This window comes from Sitophilus oryzae, unplaced genomic scaffold (assembly GCF_002938485.1).
Source record: "Sitophilus oryzae breed Bouriz unplaced genomic scaffold, Soryzae_2.0 scaffold_1717_pilon_pilon, whole genome shotgun sequence".
In the NCBI taxonomy this organism is placed as follows: domain Eukaryota; kingdom Metazoa; phylum Arthropoda; class Insecta; order Coleoptera; family Curculionidae; genus Sitophilus; species Sitophilus oryzae.
In genome coordinates, this window is record NW_022146410.1 from 581,861 (window position 1) to 606,731 (window position 24,871).

The 24,871-nt window shown below is 32.7% G+C and overlaps 2 protein-coding genes across 2 annotated transcripts in view; one reads left to right on the forward strand and one right to left on the reverse strand.

The window, feature by feature from the left end:
- The window catches only part of LOC115881380 (MORN repeat-containing protein 5-like), a 30,660-nt gene extending 22,278 nt beyond the window's left edge, over positions 1-8,382 (reverse strand). The window contains exons 1-2 of the mRNA XM_030898835.1: positions 8,082-8,382; positions 3,728-3,853 (exon numbers count right to left, since the gene is read on the reverse strand). Of these exons, the coding sequence (XP_030754695.1) occupies positions 3,728-3,853; positions 8,082-8,214 (259 nt within the window). The 5' untranslated portion in view covers positions 8,215-8,382. The remainder of the gene's footprint in view (positions 1-3,727; positions 3,854-8,081) is intronic.
- A 6,828-nt stretch (positions 8,383-15,210) lies between these two features.
- On the forward strand, positions 15,211-24,120 carry LOC115881379. The gene is made up of 2 exons (XM_030898834.1): positions 15,211-15,406; positions 21,549-24,120. The coding sequence occupies exons 1-2, from the start codon at positions 15,384-15,386 to the stop codon at positions 23,728-23,730; spliced, it is 2,205 nt and encodes a 734-aa protein (XP_030754694.1). The 5' UTR covers positions 15,211-15,383; the 3' UTR covers positions 23,731-24,120.
- Positions 24,121-24,871: the final 751 nt, after the last annotated feature.

The following is a 24,871-nucleotide window of genomic DNA, read 5'->3' on the forward strand; positions in this document are numbered from 1 at the left end:
AAGAGGTTTTCTTTCTTTTAAATCATTATCTGTTAAAAAAACAGTAGGATAATTTTGTTTAAAAAAAGAATCTTTGGGCAAAATATTTCGAAATTCAGCCAATGCTTCATCAAAAACGCATTCTCTCTCACAATCAGTGATTATGACTCCAACTGGTAAGCCGCCAGCTACTGTTGGTGTAACGAAAAAATAGACACGATGTCGTTGTTTATCCATACCCCCTGATGCATCAATCATTACTAACTCACGACATTGACTAATATTTTTATGAGTACGTACCATAATAGGGGTACATAAAACAACGAAATAATGATTGTCATATTTGCTTTTAAAAATCCTTGCTGTTCCTTCATGACTTTCCTTACTGTACTCTTGTAACTTGAGTGCCAGATTTTCAATCATTTTATCTCCGGAATAACTACCATATTCTTCAACAAACTCTTTTTCAAAAAACTTGTAAACAACTGAAATTGAAGGTACATAGTAGCTATCAGCTGCTAATTCATAATAATTTTCACTATTTTGGAGTAAAAGGTCAGTTTTAATGCAGTGTAGGGAAGATGCAGGGCTATGTCCTTTCCGAAAAAGTGTTCTTAATTTTTCTTTGACTTCATCTGACATGTCCCGATATTTAAGAGCCGCTGCACTATTGACATAATGATTATGGGTAGCCTTAAAACACACAACACTGGGCCAATCAGGTAAGAGAGGATCTTGGGACTTCGCTCTGGAATTGGCGAGGTACCTAGAATGATAAAATAATGTAAGTTAAAAAAAATTAAATCTAAATATGGACATAAAAAGAAAAAAATCAAACACTACAGTCGTTATTATACAGAGTGTAACTTAAGTTATAGATTTAATTTTAAGGACTGATTCCTTGTTATTTTTTAAGTAAAAAAGTTCATATAAACATACGTCCCGAAACGCTTCGTTTTCGAGATACAGCGGTTAAACTTTTTTTTAATTGATTTTTTATTAATATCTACAAAACGCGTCTACCGACTTATTATACCGACCGAATTATTTCAATTTTTACAGTTTGTTAATAACTTTATAAGATATATTTTGGAACTGTCACAGTTGGCCCAGAAATTCCAGGGGCGTACCCACCGGCTAAATCAGATAGTTTCTTTGTAAAAAAATATCATCCAGTAGATTTTTTGGAAGTGTAAATTTAAACTAACCTTTTAATAATTATCTTTAATTTAGCTGGACAACCAGTATTTTTCGACGAACGCACTCCTTTTACTCTTTTATCTGTTAAGTGTACACAACGTAAATCCACTCGAAATATATTAACCTTTCCACTATTTGGGTATGTGGCAGCTTTCCTCCAAGTTGTTTTTGTATGGTGGCTATACCTATTGAGCCATACCTATAAATTAAATGAATATGAGTAAAAATACAAGTACACTTTAAGAATAATGTAATAAATTACATGGAACTTGTAGCATGTATACTTACTTCTGCAGATGACTGATCCGACACTTCTTTAATACGTATTATACTTTCTTTTGAACTATTTGGATTACTAAATAAGTAGCTGTATCCTGATGGCAAATCTTCTATTACGATATCTTTTGTTTCCATTTTTAGGATAAACTTGTACCAAAGAATATAATAGGTAGGAATGTAGGTACCTAGGCGTAAAGGTTAGTGCATCGATTAAAGACGTACCTATTTACAGAGACAAGGGATCCTATTTATCGATGGATTTGTACTCCTAATTTACCAAAGAATATATAACCAGTAACTATTATAAATCATTCAATCTTTGTCGATGTTATCATAAACTATGTTATTTTACAAAAGTCAGAAGTAAACAAATCAATGAAACAAATACATCATAACCTAAAACGTTAAACATAGCTAACGGCGCTGACCAATCAGATGTGCGGAAATTACCTATATAACCGAACCCATTAGGATCGGCATAAATGCCCCCGGGTCTGACGGCCTATCTTAAACGTACCGGGTCTGACTCCGTCGATTTAATAAATATATATATATATATATATATATATATATATATATATATATATATATATATATATATATATATATATATATATATATATATATATATATATATATATATATATATGAAATATAATTTTTGAATAATGAATATAATATATATATATATATATATATATATATATATATATATATATATATATATATATATATATATATATATATATATATATATATATTATATTCATTATTCAAAGTTATTTCTATTTCTTATGTGGCATATTAGTTTCATAATAAGTAGAACAATGATGTGAAAACAGCATCTTTATATCTGTACTCATAAACCAGAAACCCCATAAAACACACAAAAATGGGACATCCTGTACATCTAGCAATCGCCAGTCGATATAAAAATAATTCACACACAATAGTCTAAATAATGGAAGAAAAAAACAATATTGCCTTCATATTCAAAAAAGGCATGTCCATATTTATGTAATCGTAGCGACAAAAATAAAAAAATAGAAATAGTGTGCATGATGCCTTTACAAAAATATCTGAAGAAATAGAGATTGACATCATTAACGTTTAATTAGTATGTCATATTTCATGGTTTCGATATAAATTACATAATAAACTTTACTCTATTGTTGACTCGCCTTGTACATTCATACTGATATACCTTGTACATGATACTGAAATATTCGGATTTATTAAAAAAAATATATTATTAAAATTCAATTTTTATTTTTGACACGACAAAGAATTGCAGTTTTATAAAATAAAAATTATGCGCCTTTCGGATTTTTTAAAAATTTTAGAGGTTACTCGATATTTCGTATTAAACATGTAGCTGCTATATTAAAAATATTTTGTGGTGTGTTGTTGCATAACTGACTAATTTCCAAGCATCGAATGGACGAAGGAAGGAAGTAACGCGAGGAAGTAACGCGAGGAAGTAACGCGAGGAAGTAACGCGATAAAGTAACGCGAGGAAGTAACGTGAGGAAGTAACGCGAGGAAGTAAGGCGAGGAAGGAGCGAAGTGTGAGTATGGGCCTTTATATAAAGCAAAAATGAAGCTTTTGGAATAACGAATCGACACATTTTTTGTTGATTACCGTAGGTGTAATAATATCCGAGTTATCACTCTGTAAAAGTGAATTTTCATTTTTTGAAAACTGAATTGCAAAATTTTTACCATAAAATAACGGCGAAAGAACACATTTCTCGAAGAAAATGAATATGGCCGTTTTTAAAGTGCTTGAAAATACCTAAAATGTGTATATGTATAAAAAGACCTTTAAAATGCTTTTCCAAGTTTGTAACTCAAAAACTCGCGGAGTTATGATAAAAAAAAATAATCACCTAATTTTTTTGGAAAAAAGTTAACAAAAACTATGACTAAAATCATAAAATTAAAAACCATTTATAGCGTTATAATTTTCAGACTATCCACATATCGCACATTCCATTCGAAACTGTATAAATTCAAAATATGAAAGCTTCTCAGGAAAAACAAAAGAAAATTTAACATAAGACAATATGCTGCTTTTCGGATATTATTTGCCCAATAATATCTACATATTATAGTGATGTTTTAATAGTATTTGACTGGAATTTTTCTGGGTCAGATTAAAATGATATTGTTTTTAAGTCAGTTTCGAACGGGATGTACGATATTTCTGCACCTACTGTGATCTCTTTTCGTTCGATCACGCAATATGACTACTGAAATATTTTCTTACCATGAGGATAAACATATGTCCCACGACCAGAAAAGCCTATGCAATTCCATGGTCCCTCGTAGATACTTTCGGTAGTGAAACTGATTGCTGGCTTTTCATACTGCTTGTTTCCTGGATGAACACTAGCTGCAACATATCATTTATGACTCTAATTGTGCAAAAATAAAAAACAATGAAATTTAAAAGTACCTACATAATTAAAATAATAATTTATTTTTAGTACATACTTCGAAAACATACATATTGTATTTCTTGACAAAATGGTGAATGAATTTTTAGTTTAAAGAATGAAAAAGGGAGAGTCGAAACTTTTGGCAAAGTTATTTTCTATTTGACAAGTAGATAACAAGATTTGTCCATAAATTTGATATAGGAATGGGAAGTGTCCGCCATTTTGCCCTCTTAAAATTCTAAATTCGAAGAATTTAAAATAAATTTAACAGAAAGTACTGTATAATAGTATCTTCTTCAAAATTCGCAATCTTGTTTGATATGTACAGGGTGGGTCAAATTCGACGCTTTTAAATGGAAACACCCTTTTCTATAGGAGATAGACGAAAACTAATATCGGTGTCTGGAGCTCAATTTTCATCAAAAAGATGATGGTGAAAACCGCACATCAATATCTGTTACCGTTTCGGAGTTACGGGGTGTTTTTCAAAACTGTGCATTTTTAACAAATCGCTGTAACTTTTTTGCTATGGAAAATTTTGTATTTCTATGAAAACAGTTCCAAAGCACCTTTTTGCGTAGAATTTTAATGGTTTAAGTATAATTTTTTTAAAATTAATAATTTAAGAGTTATCAACAGAAAAACTGATTTTTTATTTGGGACACCCTCTATATTTTTAATTAACTGAAAAGAATTTAAAATTACCTTTCCAAAAATATAGCACACTTGATATTTTGTTATAATCCTCTTCGAAATACAGAATTTTTAAAAGTTCGCCACTTTTAACTAGTAGGCTTTGGGCCCCTTATTGATGATATACCTCTAATGGAACTCGAAAACATATTTTTCCAGCAAGACGACGCACCGGCTCTGAACGCTGAAGTTATTAGCAAATTTTTGCAGCCAATTTCAAGAATATTTGAATAGCTAACCAAGATCCCAGCCGTTGGCCGTCGAGACCGCCTGACTTAGTGCCCATGGATCTAATCCTATTGATATATTTGCGAAAGAATAATCTAGACAAGAATTAGAAATACTTAGCAGTTATGAGAGGGTATCTTTCACCCCCACTGAGTTAATGAATTCTTCCGCGAGAAATGTTCAAAAACTGCCCCGTCTGTCCACAACAGAAGACGGTCGATATGTTGAACACCTATAGCAAAATCTCATGTCTTGGTTTGCTATTTATTTTTATTGTTATTAGATATAGTTTAAATATGTTGATGTTGGTTAAATATATTTTAAATTGTTATACAATTCTGCATCTCTCATAGCAAATATTATTTTCGTTTTAATTGAAGCTCACAGCTAGAATTTTTTTGCATTACAGGCGGTGCCGTTCAAAGCCTACTTATTTAAAGCGGGCGAATTTTTATATACTCTATATCTCGAAGAGGAATCGAGCAAAATATCAAGTATGTTATATTTTTGGAAAGGTAATTTTAAATTCTTTTCAAAAAATTAAAAATATACAGGGAGTCCCATATAAAAAATCTAATTTTTTGTTGATAATTCTTAAAATATTAATTTTAGAAAAATTATACTTAAACCATTAAATTCTACGTAAAAAGGTGCTTTGGAAATGTTTTCATAAAAATACAAAATTTCCCATAGCAAAAGAGTTACAGCGATTTGTTAAAAATGCATATTTTTGAAAAACACCCCGTAACTCCGAAACGGTAACAGATATCGATATGCGGTTTTCGCCATCATGTTTTTGACAATAATTGAGCTCCAGACACCGATATTAGTTTTTGTCTATCTCCTACAGAAAAGGGTGTTTCCATTTAAAAGCGTCGAATTTGACCCACCCTGTACAAGGCGAGTCAAAACTAAATGTTGAATTTTTCTTTATTTTAAATGGAACACCCTATATTTTGTATCATAATACAACAGAGGTTTTTTAATCTTTTTGTTTTATTAAGCACTTCCTATACCTAAAATCAATATTTAAGGAGAAAATTGTGTGTTTTTCTTTGAAAATATAAAACACACTTTGAAAACAAATATATTATATTTCTTGACAAAATGGTGAATAAATTTACTAGTTTATTAACTTTACTTATAATTTGACGAAATGAAAAGAATGCAAAAACGAGACTCAAAACTTTTGGCGAAGTGTTTTTCTATTTGACAAGTAGATAACGAGATTTGAACAAAAAAAGTAAGGAAAAATTAAAGTAACTGTACATAAATATTATATGGAAAGTGTCTGTCATCTTGGATTTTATGTTTTTTTTGCGATTTCTGCAGCCGATTTGCATTTTTTGATAAAACATGTTATGAAGAAATTTGTAGAGAATTTAATACTCTACAACTTTTGTATAAGCAAATTTGTAAAATAATATCTATTGCTATTAATTAACATAAATTGTCAAAAATTGTGACACAAACATATACTTTTCAACTTTTTGATCATCTCCACTATGCAGGGTGTCTTAAATAAGTGTTTATGAGAAAAAAAATTTCTTTTGGATTTTTTTTTAGTTTTTACTTAAAAGAATATAATTTGTTGATAATATGGCAACGTAGGTAGTAGATTAAATTTACAAGAAAAAAAATACAGAAAAAATAATCCAGTGGTTCTCAAAATTTTAGCAAAAATTATTTTTTTTTGGAAATTTTCAAAGTAAAATATCTCGGTTATTTTAGATGTATTTGAAAAACGGTAAAGAGAAAATATGTTTCATTTATCGATATCTGCTAGCTAACTACTTGCCCTGAAAATATTTGCACTTATTTAAAACACCCTGTATATCCACTGAATTAAAAAATATACAACTTTGGTTTGAAAATATTCTGTATGAATCCAACCCAGACCAGCCCCCATATTATGTAAAAAAATCGAAATGATATTCACAAACCACAAACCTAATATAGAGCTTTTTCGGAAGCCTGAATCACCCTGTATAATATTAATAATTAATTTTGGGTGTGTCCTAGCGATGTCCCCATGAATTAGAGGCTTTTTTTTTAAAAGTGTGGGTGGACCGGGATTATTTTTTTTGGGTACATTTTGTACTTATGGGATTTTTTTTTAAATTGTACACCCTGTATATTATTGCATTTTTGGCTTCCTTTCAGATCAATTTACATAATCCTAAGATATGAGTAAATATATTTCGATAGTTTCAGGGATATTAATATATTAATAAATAAAAAAATATATTTTTTCTCAGCCTTTCCTAAAAAAAATATTAAAAATATACTGTCCTAAACTCAAAACTATAATATTAGGCATTTACTTTAGATGATCTGCTATAAATATGGTTATCGTATATCATACAGGATGTTCAAAATTCTAGGCTTAACTTTCTAAAATATAGAATAATTTTTCTTCGTTTTTTTTTTAAATGGAACACCCTGTATATGGTTATTTCAATAGATGGAGAATTAAGAAATGAACAGTTTTTTAGAATATTTCTAAATTTTTAACGGTTTCGCAGATATTCGCCGTTTTATATTTCATATGGCATTTTCCACAATAATTTTTGTCAAAGCCACCCAATGATTTTTCTCGTATTTTACCATTCAAAGAGCCATATAATATAACACTGCGTGTATCTGCCAAACCATTAAAAATTTTGAAATAGTTTAAGTACAAAAAATGTTCATTTTTTAACTCTCCATCTAATAAAAAAATAATATACAGGGTGTTCCATTTAAAAAAATACAAAGAAAAACTACTTTATATTTTATAAAGTTTGGCGTAGAATTTTGAACACCCTGTATTAGTTAAGATTACGATATTTATAGCAAAGTAAATATAGACCTTAGATTAAGGTATAGACCATCTAAAGTAAATACCTAACATAGTTTTTATTTCAAGGCTGTTCTTATATTTGTAATAATTTTTAAAGGAAAGTTGAAAAAAATATATATTTTATTTATTAATAAAACTATCGAAATAAATTTACTCATATCTTAGAATTATGTACAGTAATCTGAAAGGAAGCCAAGTATTCAATAATATATAGGGTGTTCTATTAAAAACAATCATCCCGATTCACTCACACTTTTTTGAGCCACCCTATAGAAGTTAAAATATTTTCCTGAAGTACATCCTCGTACATACTTTAGGTTTGCACTTAAACAAAATTTTCAAGTTTTTTATTCTAGGAGCTACAGATGCCCGACGTACTATTGCCCGAACCCTGTATATTAATAAATTAATATATTCACCTTCTAAATCCTCTATTCTTCGTTGTTTCAAATGGATGCTCTGATCTAAATTTAGTTTACACCAGTCTTTGTTTAAAGTTGGACGGGGTTGTCGAGGTCCACCGCTTGAGCTAGATCTATTTGAATACGACATTACCAAAAAATTATTTAGTAATAAGTCACAGTATCAATATTATGACGTATGTCAGTATGCACAATAATTCCACCAGCCCAATAAGGTTAATTAATGAAGGTCGTATATGAGTATTATACAGGGTGTGCGAAAAATACGCGGCTAAATTTTAGTGGGTAATTCCCTGAATAAAAAGATTAAGGAAGGAACATATCAAAAATCTTGATCGACCTTCTTCTTCTTAAAGTGCCTTCTCCATTCAGTGAAGATCGGCAACAACCATGGCAAATTCCTCTCTATTTTTCGCTCTTCTCAGCAAAGTATGTGAGTCCAGGCCTGTCCAATCTCTGATGTTCTTCAGCCAGGAGCATTGGCGTCGTCCGGGTCCGCGCTTTTCCTCAATTTTACCCTCGATGATGAGCTGAAGGAATTCATACTTGCTATGTCTCATGATATGGCCTAAATAGGCTGCTTTCCTCTTTTTTATCATGTCGAGGAGTTCTCGGTCCTTGTTCATTTGGTTTAGAACTCGTTCATTCGAGACACGGTCAGTCCATGGTATTCTCAGTATTCTGCGATATACCCACATCTCAAATGCTTCCAACTTATTCATTGCGCTTACTTTGAGTGTCCACGACTCAGTTCTCTTTTATATGGATGTTGAGACGTTTATCGCACAGTAGGTTCCGCAATTTTAGGAAGTTTGATCTAGCCATCTCAATTCGAGCTCTGATCTCAATGTCTGGGTTTAGGTCTTCACTAATCCAACTGCCCAAATATCTAAACTTTGAGACTCTTGCTATTGGTGTACCACCTACGACTACCTCCGTTGCCTGTCTTGCATCTCTATTTATCACCATGACTTTGTTTTGTTTGCATTTATCCTGAGACCCATTGAGTCGCCCACCGAGGACAGTCTATCAAGAAGTCTTTGCAGGCCCTCAGTGGTGTCTGCAATAACGACGGTATCATCAGCATATCTCATGTTGTTAATCAACCTGCCATTCATTTTTATGCCGTCTTCTGATCCCTCAAGCGCATTTCGAAATATTAGTTCGGAGTACATATTGAAGAGCATAGGGCTCAATACGCATCCTTGCCTAACTCCACGCTTGATAGGTATTGCTGTTGTTTCAGTGTCCTGTAGTTTTACTGTCGCTACTTGTTGCTCGTATAGCTTTTGGATAATTTTCAGGTCTTGGGTATCCAGGCCTCTTCTTTCAAGGATGCTCAGCAATTCCCTGTGGTTGACGCAGTCGAATATAGACCTTAGATATATAAAAATCAGACATGTAAAAATATGTAAAGTTCATTTATTTCTTTTAGTTACCTTTCTCACCTGGTATCTGCCAAGGTGTCACAGGGCGAACCCCACAAACACGCCGGTATTCAAAGCACATGAGAACACTATTTTGAGAGCCTAAGGTTTCATCCTTGTGAAAATAAGTTATGTCTGATCGCTCTAGGATCTTGGACTATTAGCACAGAATATTTCAACAGAAAGATGAAATATGTGCTTTAGTTAACATTAGTTAAATAATGAGGAAACATTTACTTTACCTTTAATAATATTCTTTGACACAATAACCAAAATTTACAAACCAAAAAAGATACATCCATGCTTCTCGAACGGTTAGTAATCTAAAAGCTATTGCCTAATTACCTGCCTATCATCTCTGATTGTCTGATTTCCCTCTCCTGAATTTGCGAATATTTTAAAAATCAATAATTATTTATAGTGCTGTACAGTGCGGTACTACTATTATTTATAGTGCTATAGTGCGGTATATATGCTAGTGCGGTACAACAAAATTTTCAAGAAAAAGCTGCACTTAATGATACAAGCTAGCCTCTTTGCAAAGGTGTTCTAGGGACTTAATAGAATGATTTAACTTGGATTTAACCCGTTGATCCTAAATTTTTATCCCTTAGGATTCAAGTTTGAGGGGTGGGGGCTAAATTTTGGGGGTAAAATACTGAAATGTGTAAATATAAAGCTCAAAAGGCGCATTTAAACTTAATATACTATCTCATGAACTTAATGCTTATGTTAAAATACACAAATATCCCCCGGAAGTCGAGCTAAACCGCCATTTTTCAAAACGGCGACTGAAAAAATAACATATTTGATTACTGGGAACATTAATGTGTTGGGTATCATTTTATAAGTTTTGGTGTCGCTGAATACGTTAGTAATTATAAAAATACGATTAAATACGACCTTTAGCCATTAGTAGCAATTTTGGGAAATATTGTAGAAGTTATAAGTGTGGTTCCAAAAAAATAGGCCAGCTGCAAAACCGTTTGTCATGAAATTCGCAGTATACGATTTAGCATAACAGAAAAGGAACTTATAGTCTTGGACACGAGAGTGGTTATACACGAAGATAGTGTTAGTGCTCTGTATGAAGCAGAAGAAAAAGGCATTGTACAATGATTTTGTGACAAAAGGCTTGTGGATAAATTAAAATCTATTCAAGATCCAATCAAAAGAAGTCAACTAAAAATTTTTGTGGCCAAGAAAAAAATGCAAATACTTCTTTAACTGTAAAAGCTTTGAAGTCTGATGTGCAGATCTTTTTCAGAATGTTCATAGTAAGCACTGATCGGGATCTGGATCTCAATTTCTTTGCTCATGAAAATCAAACGTGCTCTCCGTCACTATCACTAAACGAAGAAATGAGAAGTTGCCGCGTCCTTTTCTAATTTGAAGTTCATTAAAACACAAGTTTACTTAATCGGTAATGAGTTGCATATAGGCCACTAGCTTTTAATTTTAACAGCCGGGTGATCGGGGTTCTAAGATCTTAATAAAAGGGCGCCACGAGATTAAACTCCTCGTCTTTATGAACTCGGCATAAAAGATGTTACTATTAAGTCGACTTCAACACTAACCTCGAACTGTTGAGTGTAACTACCATGAACTTCAAATGTTACTATAATTATTTAAACTTAAGTGACTCTAACTTAACTATGAGACCAGACTGTAAATAGTACTACTAAAATGATTAAGTAATTTATTAAATATCAAAAGTTAATATATAAGGAAAATGATGAAATGTATATGAAAATTATGAAATGAAGTAAAGTTTAAATCGATAAGAATAAACAACTACAGCAGGGTACAGCAGCTCGGTGTACTGTCACTGGAGCCCGTCAGCAAATGTACATATACCAGGCAGGTGTAGAACTTCAAAAGGTGACATAAAAACCCTAAATAATATTGGTTGTCTTAGAAAAGAGCCTCAATTATAGGACAAGGACTAGCACAACGTGTAGGAGTTAATAAAGGTAATAAAGAGGGACTAATTAGATCTGAACTTTACCTCAACGATGGTTTATGATGTCCAACGGGTACTTCTACACGGGCAACAGGAACGGATGGAATTCTGGACTGTTCTGTGCTGTACGGTCTGGATCGGTCTTCTTGCTCTACAATTACGAACAGCCAACTAAGATTTAAGAAAGATAACATTCAACTATCCTTTCTACACCACATAGGCGTGGAAAAGTCGAAAACCAGTCAACAATATGAATAAAAATCAGTTGAGTATTGACTTAGAATAGGCAGAAGAATTATAGCATACCTTGGAACTCTACTCGGGGACTTCTTGGGTACGTGGAATCGGAATATCGGTCGGAAAACTTGGCTATTTTAATCCCATTGCGGAAATTGGTCGGCGGTCCATACAAATCAACAAAATCCAACCACGTCTCTGACCAAATGTGTTTCGGAAGCCTTAATGCTTCTCTAGGAAGACCTGTTAACTACCAACAGGGAATGCTTCACGAAACGGCAGCCAGTTCTTCACGATGATACTCTTCAGTCGGGGAGTACACAAGAAGTGATGCAAGGATTCGATTTCCTTCACAAAATCAGATTTTAACCGGAAATCTCCTTCGAGGATATAGATAGAGAACTATATATCTCGACTAGTCCAACTCACAAAAAGGCATAAATAAAAATACGATGTTCTAGAATATTTTCCACAGCCATATTTCATATCCGGTCAATGAACGAACTTAACTCAGAAATTCCACAATTAAATGAACGAATTGCACACTGCGATCCACATCAAAAATAACCAATTTAACTACGAAATTTTATCTGATAATTATAAAATTTCAATAACCATAACAAAGGATAAATAAATCCAAAAATATCTGTCCCCTTACCGTTGCCCCGTTGTTTCAGATCCGTTTGTCAGACTGTACCCTAGCTCGGATGATTGGCGGCTCTGATAATCCGGATTTTTAAAATTTTGTTTTTGATATACAGGGTGTCTCAAAAAGCATGTGCCACCTCTCGTGAGGAGATTCCCATATATATATTAACTAAAGTATATCGACTCCAAACTGCATTCTGTGAAGCCAAGCCGGTGAAATGGGTATATAAATCTTCTGAAGGAATTTGCATAAGTCGCTCAGTTAGCTGTGCTCAAGCGTACTTGCGCTCAAGCGTAATTCGCGAGCCTGGATTTTGAATTATCGATCGGATCACCAGACCAGTAAGACTAGAACAGACCAATAAGACTAGATCCTAGCACCAGCTGTTCATTCGTACGGCTCCGTCCAATTTCGTACGGCTTTCGTTTGCGTTCTCGTTCGACAATTGTACAATTGTTCGAAAAAAAAATATCTGATTTGATCTGACAATGACAAGTGACGGACAGGTGATATCAAAGATAAAGAGAGCTCGACAAAAAGCCTACTACTGCTGGTGTGCCCGGTCCAGTGACAATGGTCTGTGGCTGTATAATATCGCAGTGAATATCGGGTTGCATAATCGTAAAATTTAAATAAAATAGTATTTAACAATAAAATTATAGTAAACATGATGCAAAAATAATAGTTATTTGCGATAATTTATGAGCTAGCACACAGAGGTCGTAGCGAAGAAATTTGATTCATACAAAGTGGAGATAAATTCCAGCTTGTTGTGTTGCATATCCTTGAAAAGCTTGCACCTCAAACAGCAGCTCCCGATGTTTGTGACTCCTTGGTACTTGATGGTGCTGTACTGACCCACAGTGTTAAGCCCCGTTCTGGTATTAAAAGCTTCAAAGGATATGTTGTGCAATTGCAGTAACATATTAGCAATTCTGTCAAAAATTTAGGAGCAAAGCGCGTTGATATAGCATGGGACATGTATTTAGAAACAAGTCTTAAAAGCGCTTTGCGCAATAGCAGAGGTTCTGGAGTTCTGGAAGGTAAGTTTTACATTCGAATGTTCTCCTTTATTTTAATTTATGTAATGTCAATTTATCTGTCTAGGAACCCGCTGCCAAGTAATTGGGATGATTACCTTCGTAATGGTCTGAATAAAGGGGAATTGTTCAGTTATCTAGCCCAATCACTTTTGGACAGTTCTGATATCCATATTGCGACAAACGTAGGCGATAAAATATTATCGTCGAAATAAGGTTCAAGCAATTTACACGGTTTCCTATATTACCCATGGTTACCCATATGAAGGAAGCAGATGGCCGCCTCATTATACACACGAATGATATGGTGTCGGACGATGCTGAACGTGTGGTGATTCAGAGCAACAATACTGATGTTGTAGTACTAGCAGTTTCATTCTTTTTCGAACTGAAAGAGAAGGGACTGCGGGAATTGTACATACTTTTCGGGTTTAGAAATCATCGCCGCTACATTAGTGTCCATTCTATTACCGAAAGTTTAGGAGAAGCAAAATCAGTTGTCCTGAAAGGTTTCCACGCTTACACTGGCTGCGACACGGTTTGCTACTTTGCAACCAAAAGCATGCCTTCGGCATGGGCTGCGTGGCAAAAAGACTCGGCCACGAAGGCGTTTAAAAGGCTTGCCTTGCCATTGGAGGAAGAACTACTTGAAGACCTTGAGATGGTTCAGGCTTGACCTAATAACCGAGATTTAGATGAAGTTTAGATTTACCTTTTATGTTAAATAAATAGTACATATGTACCTATAGTAAAATCCCATTGCCTTCTAACTTGTACTCACCGATTTTTTCTTACCCATATTTCACATAATAACGGCTAGATAACTGGGGATGTATATAATCGTATTTTTATGGTTACGAACGTATTCAGCGACCTGAAAAACCTATAAAATGATACCCAACATATCGATGTTTGAAATTTTCAAAAATGTTACTTTGTGAGTCGTCATTTTGAAAAATGGCGGCTTGGATCGTCTTCCAAGGGATGTTTGCGTATTCTAACATTAGCATTTCGTTCATGAGAAAGCATTATTACGTCTAAACGGTCCTTTTTAGCATTATTTACGCGTTTCAGTATTTTACCCTCGAATTTCACCCCCGCACCCCTCAAACCGGAATCCTAAGGGATGAAAATTTAGGAACTACGGGCCAAATCGTTTTATTAGGTCCATAGACCATCTCTGAAAAGTGGCTTGCTTGTATCATTAAGTGCAGTTTTTTTGTGTAAAGTTATTAGAAATATTATTGCACCAATGTGGCACTATAAAACTGAGGTATTTTTCGAAGTTAGCCGTTCGGTGTTGAGAAATTTTAAAATAATGGACTTGCCAAGCCGAATGAGCATGACAACATATAGGTATCTTGGGAACATGATAACATATATTGGGACTAGATAACCAGAAAGGCATATTTCTAAGCAAGCGAGATGTAGAGAAATTTCACCGTTCTATGCGGTTGCGATTGTTAGAAATGCAAACATTTTTATATTAGTTGTTAAACCAGGCCGTTCAAATTGCATTAGAATTCTGTAATTACATCTCTAGAGTTATACATTTTCATGGCATTATAAATTAGACTTTCTACCAACACGGAACCGACGAAAAACGTAACATTATGTTTTTTTGATGCAATAGATGCATAATATTGACATTCACGAGATAAAAAAATTATCATCTATCGCGGAAATTGCTTTAAAATTTTAGGTGTATCTCTTCTGTCTGAACACACAGAAGTCTGATAAATCATTATCAGCTTTTAGCCTGGTATAACATCCTTAATATTTTATTAGTAATGCCATTAAATATCTAATACACATTCATTCGGCTTTATTCACAAATCACAGTCGACTATTTTTTTGTCTATAGAGAAAAATATATTTTTTAATTTATTTATAAAAGCCAAGAGTATAATCCTAAATATTTACTAGTCAGTGGCCACATTTCATGTTACATTTTATATTTGTTGTTTAATAAAAGTTATAGCAATGTTTGTAAAATATGCCTTTCGGTAAGTACTATTATTATAATGTACTATGTATTATATTATCAGTGGCGGCCCATGAGTCCTGAACGAGAATAGATACAACCTTCACAAAAAAAAAACTTATTTACTATTTTTAGTACATAATGTCGTCAATTTTTGATGGCAATAAGCATTAAATCAATTATATACTTATTTTTTTCCTTCTGTCTTGGCGGTTAGCTGGGCACGTGCCCTTGTGCCTTTTATTAAAAGTCGCCACTGTGTATCATTAATTATCTAAGAAATTGTAATTTTTATTATATTGCCATGAACTGGTCAAAAAACGTAAACTTTTTTGGGATTAATTGACATCAAAGATAGTAATACCACAGATAACACTTTGCACTCTGCCATAGTTTTTTTTTCTCTTCTACAAAACGTCAAGGTTAATTTTCCAATTCGATGTTTCGAAAATTCGATACACCATCATTAACTTTCTTAATTTAAATATTGACCTTTTGATTGTTTATTTTATTATTCAATGATGACGCTCCGCTCCATCTAAAAGCACTGTCAGATGGAGCGGAGCGTCGACAATGGACCGTCTGCAACTTCGAACAAGTACCATGAGTTTATATCATAGATTTAGGAAGAACAGATATCACATTTTGCATTTTAACCCGATCAAACAATCGGAGGTTGACTACGTACTGTAAAAACCAACTGAGATAGAGAAGGCGACATTGCAACATCTCAAATTTGCGCCTATCTACTTAGTTTGATTTGCAGAAAAGGTGACTTTAAAACCTTCACCGGATATCAATAAATCTCAATTTCTTAATTAAATTAATAGTTTATTTTTAAAGAAGCATGCGTAATAATATGTTATTAACCAGAGGATATATGCGTTACTATTAAAGGACATGTTTACAACGAAACGTCAAAGTTGTTACTTCTCACAGATAAGAGGTAAATGGCTAAATTTTATGTTTAAAATTATAAATTGTTGTTGTTCTTGTGCTCTTTTTACGTTTATATTATCGTTTTGATTGAAAATGGCTCAGCAAGCTGCAGGTATGTATTCTACAAAAACGTATTATTTATTTTGATATTCTCTATACTAACGATCTTTTTGCAACTAAAGTTAGGCGTTCAGAAAATTTGTTTAAATTTGTGACATTTTATTATACTTAGAGATTTAGTTGCGCATTTCGAAGAATTTAGCATATTGTCTATATACGTTTTACTTAATAAACATTGGGCTTTCATACAGTAAAATAAAATGCTGCGACTTTTTGCGATTTTGCTGATAAAATGAAGAAAAACATTCTTGGTTTCTCTAATTTGCCAATCAGTGATATACTAATGCGAGGTGTAAACCGCGATGGCATTTGTGTACAAAGCGATCGCATTAGTGCCATTAACAGTATAGCACAATTTGGCATTAGTAGCGACTTTTAGTGGTATGGGCATTGCTCTTTGGATCAGTCATTAGCATTAGTAGTAGTAGTTGCGATATTACTACTGGCACTGACCGTGGAAACACTGGAACAGTGATTTTTCTTTCTTTTTTTTAGAATCGACGAATTATCCTTTATTTTGTTCATATTATTTCCTCTTTAAATGAAAATAGCAATAATTTATATAAGGTCTACATAAAAAAATTTCGATCAACTATCAGTGTCAAATACCCCACTGTGGGACGGTCCGCTCCATCTGAAAGCGCTGTTAATGAAAAATAAAATTGCTAGGTGGTTATATTACTTAAATTTCATTTACTGTATACGTACAAATTTGTATGTAGAAATAACATTTAATAAACGGTTCTGTTTCACCTATAAATTTATAAAGAATAACATTTAATACATGTATTTGGTGTACGTGTAATACAGGGTGCTACAAATTCGAGGTACGAGCATTGGTATCTCGGTAACCGTAATAGATACGAACATGGTTAAATTGGGATGTTCATAAAGATGCCATAAAAACGTATAAAAAATTTCAAGGATTGCTGGGTTATTTCACTGAAAATCATTTTAATTTTTTCCTGTGGTTACTTTTTAGAAAATCAAAAAACCAATAACGCATTCTCATAGCCACTTTATCAGGGCTATCTGATAGTATTTTTAGAGTTTAAAATTAGCTGATAATTTGTGAGATACATAGGCGAACTTGTCTTTTTTAAATACGGACCTGCATTTTTTATTTCAGATTTTCAAAGAATTCGATCTCCTAAGTACAATGTTACAATTGCCTTATATCTATGAAAAATAGTAGATAAAATAGTACTTTAACCGCAAGGGTAGATTAAATGATATTTTAACAGCGAGGATAGGTTAAAAAAATTATTTCTTCTCGCACGTTTTTTAATTATTGCTTCCATTTTTGAAAATTTTTGTATTCCTTTTCATAAGTTATTCGAGATTTAAATGGAAGTAGTTTGGATATGGCGTTACCTCAGCCTGAATATCGGTTGGTAATTTAATTATTGCGTTTGGAGCCATTTTTGGAGCACACAGTTTGGAGCCACAGTTTGGAGCCATTTCTGGCTCTAATTCAATCAGCAATCGACACGAAAGAGGATTAAAAAATATTGACTCAAAACTGACAACTAAAGAGACAGCTTTATTTATTTGTCAAATTACATAGAAACCAACGCCAACCCAGCACAATATTTTTTCTACTCGTAATAAATTCCTCGAAATAATAATTTCTGAATATTTTTTAAAATGTAACTCGCTATGGAAAAAATATTGTTTTATACACGACGATAAAATTGCATTATCGTCTTGTATAAAAAATAACTATAAACTAATTTCAAGTCCGGCCCTGTTTTTTTCTAATATTTAATCTATTCATCCTTACAATATTAATGAGCTTTAAAACTTAATAATGACGTGGGTTAAAACATTGAAAACTGAAATTGAAATACAGTAAAATAAAAAATATAAATATTATATAGGTAATATAAACAATGAAGATGGATTTGAAATGGTGGACCAGTATAATGGCCAGCGAGGTTCCTGGACTTGTCACCAAGGGGCGGTGGTACTACTTGACGTCATTTGTAAAAGTGAAATCAATACACCTCAACATTTACAACAAAGAGTACAAAATGCATTCGGAAGTATAAGAAGAAGATCTGTTGAAAGGACTACAACATAGACATAAAATTAAACGAAAAATAAATGTGTGCAATGGGGATGGTAGTAACTCTTTCAAACATCTAGAGCATTAGAAACTAGTTTGTAGAAGTTGATATATTTATAATAACTACGATTAATATTATGCATATTATTACATCGTACATTGAGATTTCAAATTCACAATAAAAAAAGTTAAAAATAATATTTTAAATTATTGACCTGGATATTATTTATTTGAATCTTTCAATTGGCTCGATTTTTCTTCTGAATATATCCCAGGTTAAATAATTTAAAAATCCAGAGTCGGACTTGAAATTATTTTAAATAATTAAATAGTTTTGTTGTTAAAGTATCCAAAAGAAAAAAAAAATAAAGTGTAGTATATATATTTATAAAATAAAAAATGAAGATATGTATTTAAAAAAATAATTTCGCCTACGTATCCCACAAATTAGGGGCCATCCATAAATTACATCGCACGTTACGGGGGAGGGTATCACCGTAATGTGACATAGACAAAGGGCAGGGGTCAAAATTTTGTGATATAACATGTTAAATTTTAATTTTAACATTAATACGTGCATAAATTTGAAAAATGTGTGACGTCACATCAGGGGGAGGGGGTTACAGAAAGAGGGAAAAGGGTTAGGGGGAGAGGTTTACAGAAAGGGAGGGGGTTACTAGAAATGTTACAACCTGTGACAAGGACGGGGGGAGGGGTTCAAAAGTCCTAAAATTCGTGTGACGTAATTTATGGATGGACCCTTATCAGCTAATTTGAAAATCTAAAAATACTATCAGATTGCCCTGATAAAGTGGCTATGAGAATGTGCAATTAGTATTTTGATTTTCTGTGTTGCTTGGGGATAACTTTGATAGTAAAACTCGAGTTTTCAAGTCGAAAAACATACAAATCATGTAGAAGTGGGGTAAAATTGCCACGCCCTTTCTAATTTGAAGTTCAATAAAACACAAGTTTACTTAATGCAGAATGAGTTACATAGAGGCCACTCGCTTTTTAATTTTAACAGCCGGGTGGTCGGGGTTCAAAGATATTAATAAAAGGGCGCCACGAGATTATACTCTATGAACTCGGCAATAAAGATGTAACTATTAAGTAGACTTCAACACTAACCTCGAACTGTTGAGTGCAACTATCATGAACTTCAAATATTCTATAACTATTTGTACTTAAGTGACTCTAACTTAACTATGAGACTAGACTGTAAATAATACTACTAAAAATATTTAAGCAATTTATTAAAATATTAAAAGTTAATATTTATATTAAAAAAAATGAATGAAAGGTAGATTGAAATATGTTAAGAAATTTTAAATCGTTAAGAATTACTAATTACATATGCAAAATGAAAAATGTTTTAAGCTATACTCCGGCTTAGCTATAGTGCATAGCTACAGGGTGGCTACGACGGTGTACAGCAGCTCGATGCAATGTCACTGGAGCCCGTCAGCAAATGTACAGGCAGGTGTAGGACTTCAAATGGTGGACATAAAAAACCCTAAATAATATTGGTTGTCTTAGAAAAGAGCCTCAATTATAGAACAAGGATTAGCACAACGTGTAGGAGTTAATGAAGGTAATAAAGAAGGACTAATTAAATCTGAACTTTACCTCAACGAGGGTTTATGATGTCCAACGGGTAACTCTACACACGGGCAACAGGAACGGATGGAATTCTGGACTGTTCTGTGCTTTACGGTCTGGATCGGTCTTCTTGCTCTACAATTACGAACAACCAAATAAGATTTAAGAAAGATAACACTCAACTAATCTTTCTACACCACGAGGGCGTGGAAAAGTCGAAAACCAGTCAACAATACGAATAAAAATCAAGTCGAGCATTGGCTTAGACTAGGCAGAAGAAATTATAGCATACCCTTGGAACTGTTCGGGGACTTCTTGGGCGTGGAATCGGAATATCGGTCGGAAAAAAAGGCTATTTTAATCCCATTATGGAAACTGGTCGGTGGTCCATGTAAATCCCACAAAATACAACCACGTCTCTGACCAAATGTGTTCGGAAGACTTAATCCTTCACTAGGAAGACCTGCTAATCACTGAACAGGGAATGCTTCACGGAACAGCAGCCAGTTCTTCGACGACACTCTTCAGCCAGGGGAGTACACAAGAAGTGATACGAGGATTCAGTTTCCTTCACAAAATCAGATTTCAACCGCAAATCTCCCTCCAGGATATAGTAGAGAACCTTATATCTTGACTAGTCCAACTCACAAAAGGCATAAATAAAAAACGATGTTCTAGATTATTTTCACAGCCATCTTCGATATCCGGTCAATGAACGAACTAAACTCACAAATTCCCACAATTAAATGAACGAATTGCACACTGCGATCCACATCAAAAATAACCAATTTAACTACGAAATTTTATCTGATAATTAAAAAATTTCAATAACCAAAACAAAGATAAATAAATCCAAAAACATCTGATTTGATCTTAGGGTGCAGCCACACTATCCTAAAAACGGCGTATCGGCGTAACGGCGTAATGACATTGAATAGATTTCCAGTAATTCTATTGGCTGAAATTTTTGACAGATGAATTTGACAGATAAAATTTCTGACAGATGAATGTTTCAGCCAATAGAATTACTTGAAATATATTCAAGGCTCATTACGCCGATACCTGACTACACTCGACCCCTAGAATCTTGAACATTCTACAAGGGACAAGTGATGACCAAAGATATAGAGAGATGGACAAAAATTCTAATGCTGGGCGCAAGGGCTGGGCGGTATCCAGTGACAATATTCTGTGGCTATATAATATCGCGGTGTATAACGGGTTGCATAATCGTAAAATTTAAATAAAATAATATTTAACCATAAAATTATAGTAAACATGATGCAAAAACAATAGTTATTTGCGATAATTTATGAGCTAGCACACAGAGGTCGTTGCGAGGAAATTTGACTGTTACAAAATATTGCAATTTTCTTATTAGAAGTAGACCGCTGAAATTTACTCCAATTATTTTACAAACCGTTTTCTTTTCTAGGTTTGAAGTGATTTTTCTCCTAGTTTTGACTACTGAATTGCTTCTACAGTTTGTGGCAGGTTCACCATGTGTAAGGTTTGTAACACAAAATCATTCTAAAGATCCTTATTGTGACGATGACTATTGTTATGGAGGCGGATTAGTTGAAGATGAAATTCATTTATACTGTGATGAAACAAATCTGGATGAAATATATGAAGATGTTTCTAAAGAGACTGTTCGGTACAGCCTCACAATTAAAAACACGGCTTGGTCTCAAATGGATGTAAATCCAACTACCTGGAATAACATATTCGAACTATCTATGTCCAATACGAGCACAGTGAAAATTGTTCCTGGATTTTTCAACAAGCTGGTAGAATTAAAAACTTTAGAGATAACCAATAATAACTTAAGCGGAATTGTAGATGGCACGTTCAGTGCACTGGGTTCTCTTAAGAGACTAAATTTAAGCTATAACGCCATAACATATCTATCAGAACATAGCTTTTCAGGTCTGCTGGAATTAAAGTTTCTGGATTTGAGTTACAACAATATCTCATTTATGGATTCTAAAGTTTTTTCATTAAATTCTGATTTAAGATATGTTCACTTAGGGCATAATTTTCTGGCAAATGTAGAATTCACAGTTTTTCAAAATGTATTTACTATTGATCTGTCTTCCAACCGATTAACTAATTTTAGTTTTTCTAACCAAAGTATTAGTAATTCGAATTCAAAATTCTACAAAAGTGTAGAATTCTTTAATATTAGTGGAAATTTTTTCGAAATTATAGAAGAACATTTTGTAGGACCAGAAGTAGATACAGCTGATTTGAGTTATAACTTAATAACTGCACTATCAAAAGATGCGTTTTCAACTGCATTAAAATTACAATATCTGTATTTAAATAACAACAAACTCACATCGATACATAAAGCTACATTTCGTCAACAAATAAATCTAAAATATCTGGATTTATCATCCAACCCTATTGTTACCATTCCATTCGGATTAATGAACAATCTAAATTCATTGATATATCTCGATTTGTCTAATAGCAAGGCGCTTCTTGATTTTCACTTTCTATTTACACTAAAGAAGTTAAAAATATTGAAAATTTCTAACACGAATATGAAAAATTTCGATATCAATTTGATCGTAAGTTATTTGAACGATTTGAAAAAAATATCTTTTAGCAATAGCGTTTGGACGTGTAAGGAATTATTACATAATATTAATATTTTTCAAAAGAATAACATTACCGTACTACCCGGTAATAATACAGAAACGCAAAATTTTTTCGGCATTTCTTGCCTGGACAGTGAAAATGCCAAGGAAGAGACCATCACTATTAATAGAAATAATGACGGAAAAGATGACAGTTCAAGGCAAGACTCGCTTGAAAAATTCCTCGACTCCGGTTTCAAAAATACCGCTTTTTATAAGTTTTTCGAAAGTTTCAATAATTTTCGAAATTCAAGCACTGTTCCTGAAAAAAATTCCATAACTCTAAATTTGGATAAAAATTTAACAAACTCAAATTTATATAAATTGTTATTGCAAAACATTATACACGATATTTCTGTTTCTCAAATACCTGCAAATATGTCGACAAATGTTGCAAATCGTTTAGAATTAACTGAGACATTTTTTAATAAAGATTTTAAAAATACATCTTTCTATAAGTTTTTTGAAAGTTTCAAAAATTTTCAAAATTCGAACCAGATGCCTGATAAAAATTCTATAAATCAAAATGTGGATAGTAACTTTACTAATTTAAATTTATATAAACTAATATTACAGAAAATTCTAGATGATATTCCCGTTTCTCAAATAGCTTCAAATATATCCACAAGTTTGAAAAATCAGTTAGAACTCAAATCACATATACTAATTTTAGATAACAAAACAATGTCCAAAAACACGGATCCGTTAGGATCACCTTCACAATTTAATTTTCTTAAAAACTTCACCTTTCAACAAAATGAACAAATCAAAAATAATATGCTGCAATATCAAAACATAACATTTGGCGCATTGTCGAAATATTTCGAAGAGAACCCAGTTAATCATGAAAATCTTATTTTTATGGACATTATGGTGTTTTTAGTCTTAGTATGTATAGTTTTTTACATTTATTATTCATTATTTAGACAAAAGAAACCGATGGAATCAAGGGAAGGTGTACAATTGATATAAATACAGTAGACCCTCGATTATCCGACCTAATGTGGGCGGTACCCTAGCTCGGATGATTGGCGGCACTGATAATCCGGATTTTTTAAATTTTGTTTTTGATATACAGGGTGTCTCAAAAAGCATGTGCCACCTCTCGCGAGGAGATTCCTCACGTAAAAATAAAATTTATTTTTCATATCAACATCCGATTCTGCTTTGTTTCGTAGCTATGGGGTGTTTCTTAATATTTTTTCGATTTAAAATTTTCTTCCAAGCGTTTCGAATGAAATGTTGAGGGTAAAACTTACTATAAATGCAACATATTTTAAAGTCAAAAAAATGTTGACATATTAACCAGAGACGTGCATATGGGATAAACACTGGAATATTTTTTTCTAATAAAAGCATGTACGCCACTGACTTTTTTTCTCTTGTTAGCGAAATAATGTAAGCAATTTAATGCCGATTAAAAATTGTCTCTTGATATTTTGTCAATTTCGGCCTCCTTGATGAGATAAACGAAATTTTATGAATTTGCCTGGATCCAAGTCTAATAACAACATTAAAAAATTTTAACATCATTAACTTGCGAAAGTTTTAAATAAATACTTACTCATCGATTCCTCATCAAAAAATATGAAAAAAGTTCGTATAAACATGGGTAGGTATGGAAGTGCATAGTTCTAGAGTTGAAAAACTTTTTAAAATTAGATTTTTTGTAATTATATATCTGAAATACCATTTTTTTATTTTATATTGCTGTAGTAATAATAACTAATAGTAATAATAAATAATAATAAATTAGGTAAAATATATAATTATTAATATTATTTTAATTTTAATTTTATTAATTGTGATTAATAAAATTGCCTTTATCTCATCAAGGAGGCCGAACTAGGCAAAATATCAAGAGATAACTTTTAATTGGCATTAAGCGGTCTACACAATTTTAATATCAAAAGAAGAAAAGTCAGTGGCGCACATGCTTTTGAAAAATATCCAAGTGATAACGTTATTAACACTTTTTTAGCATTAAAATATGTGACACTTATAGTAACGTTTACCCTCAAAATTCCACTCAAATCATTAAAAGTCCTTGGAAGAAAATTATAATAAATCGAAAGATTATTAAGACTTTAACACCCTGTAGCTACGAAACAAA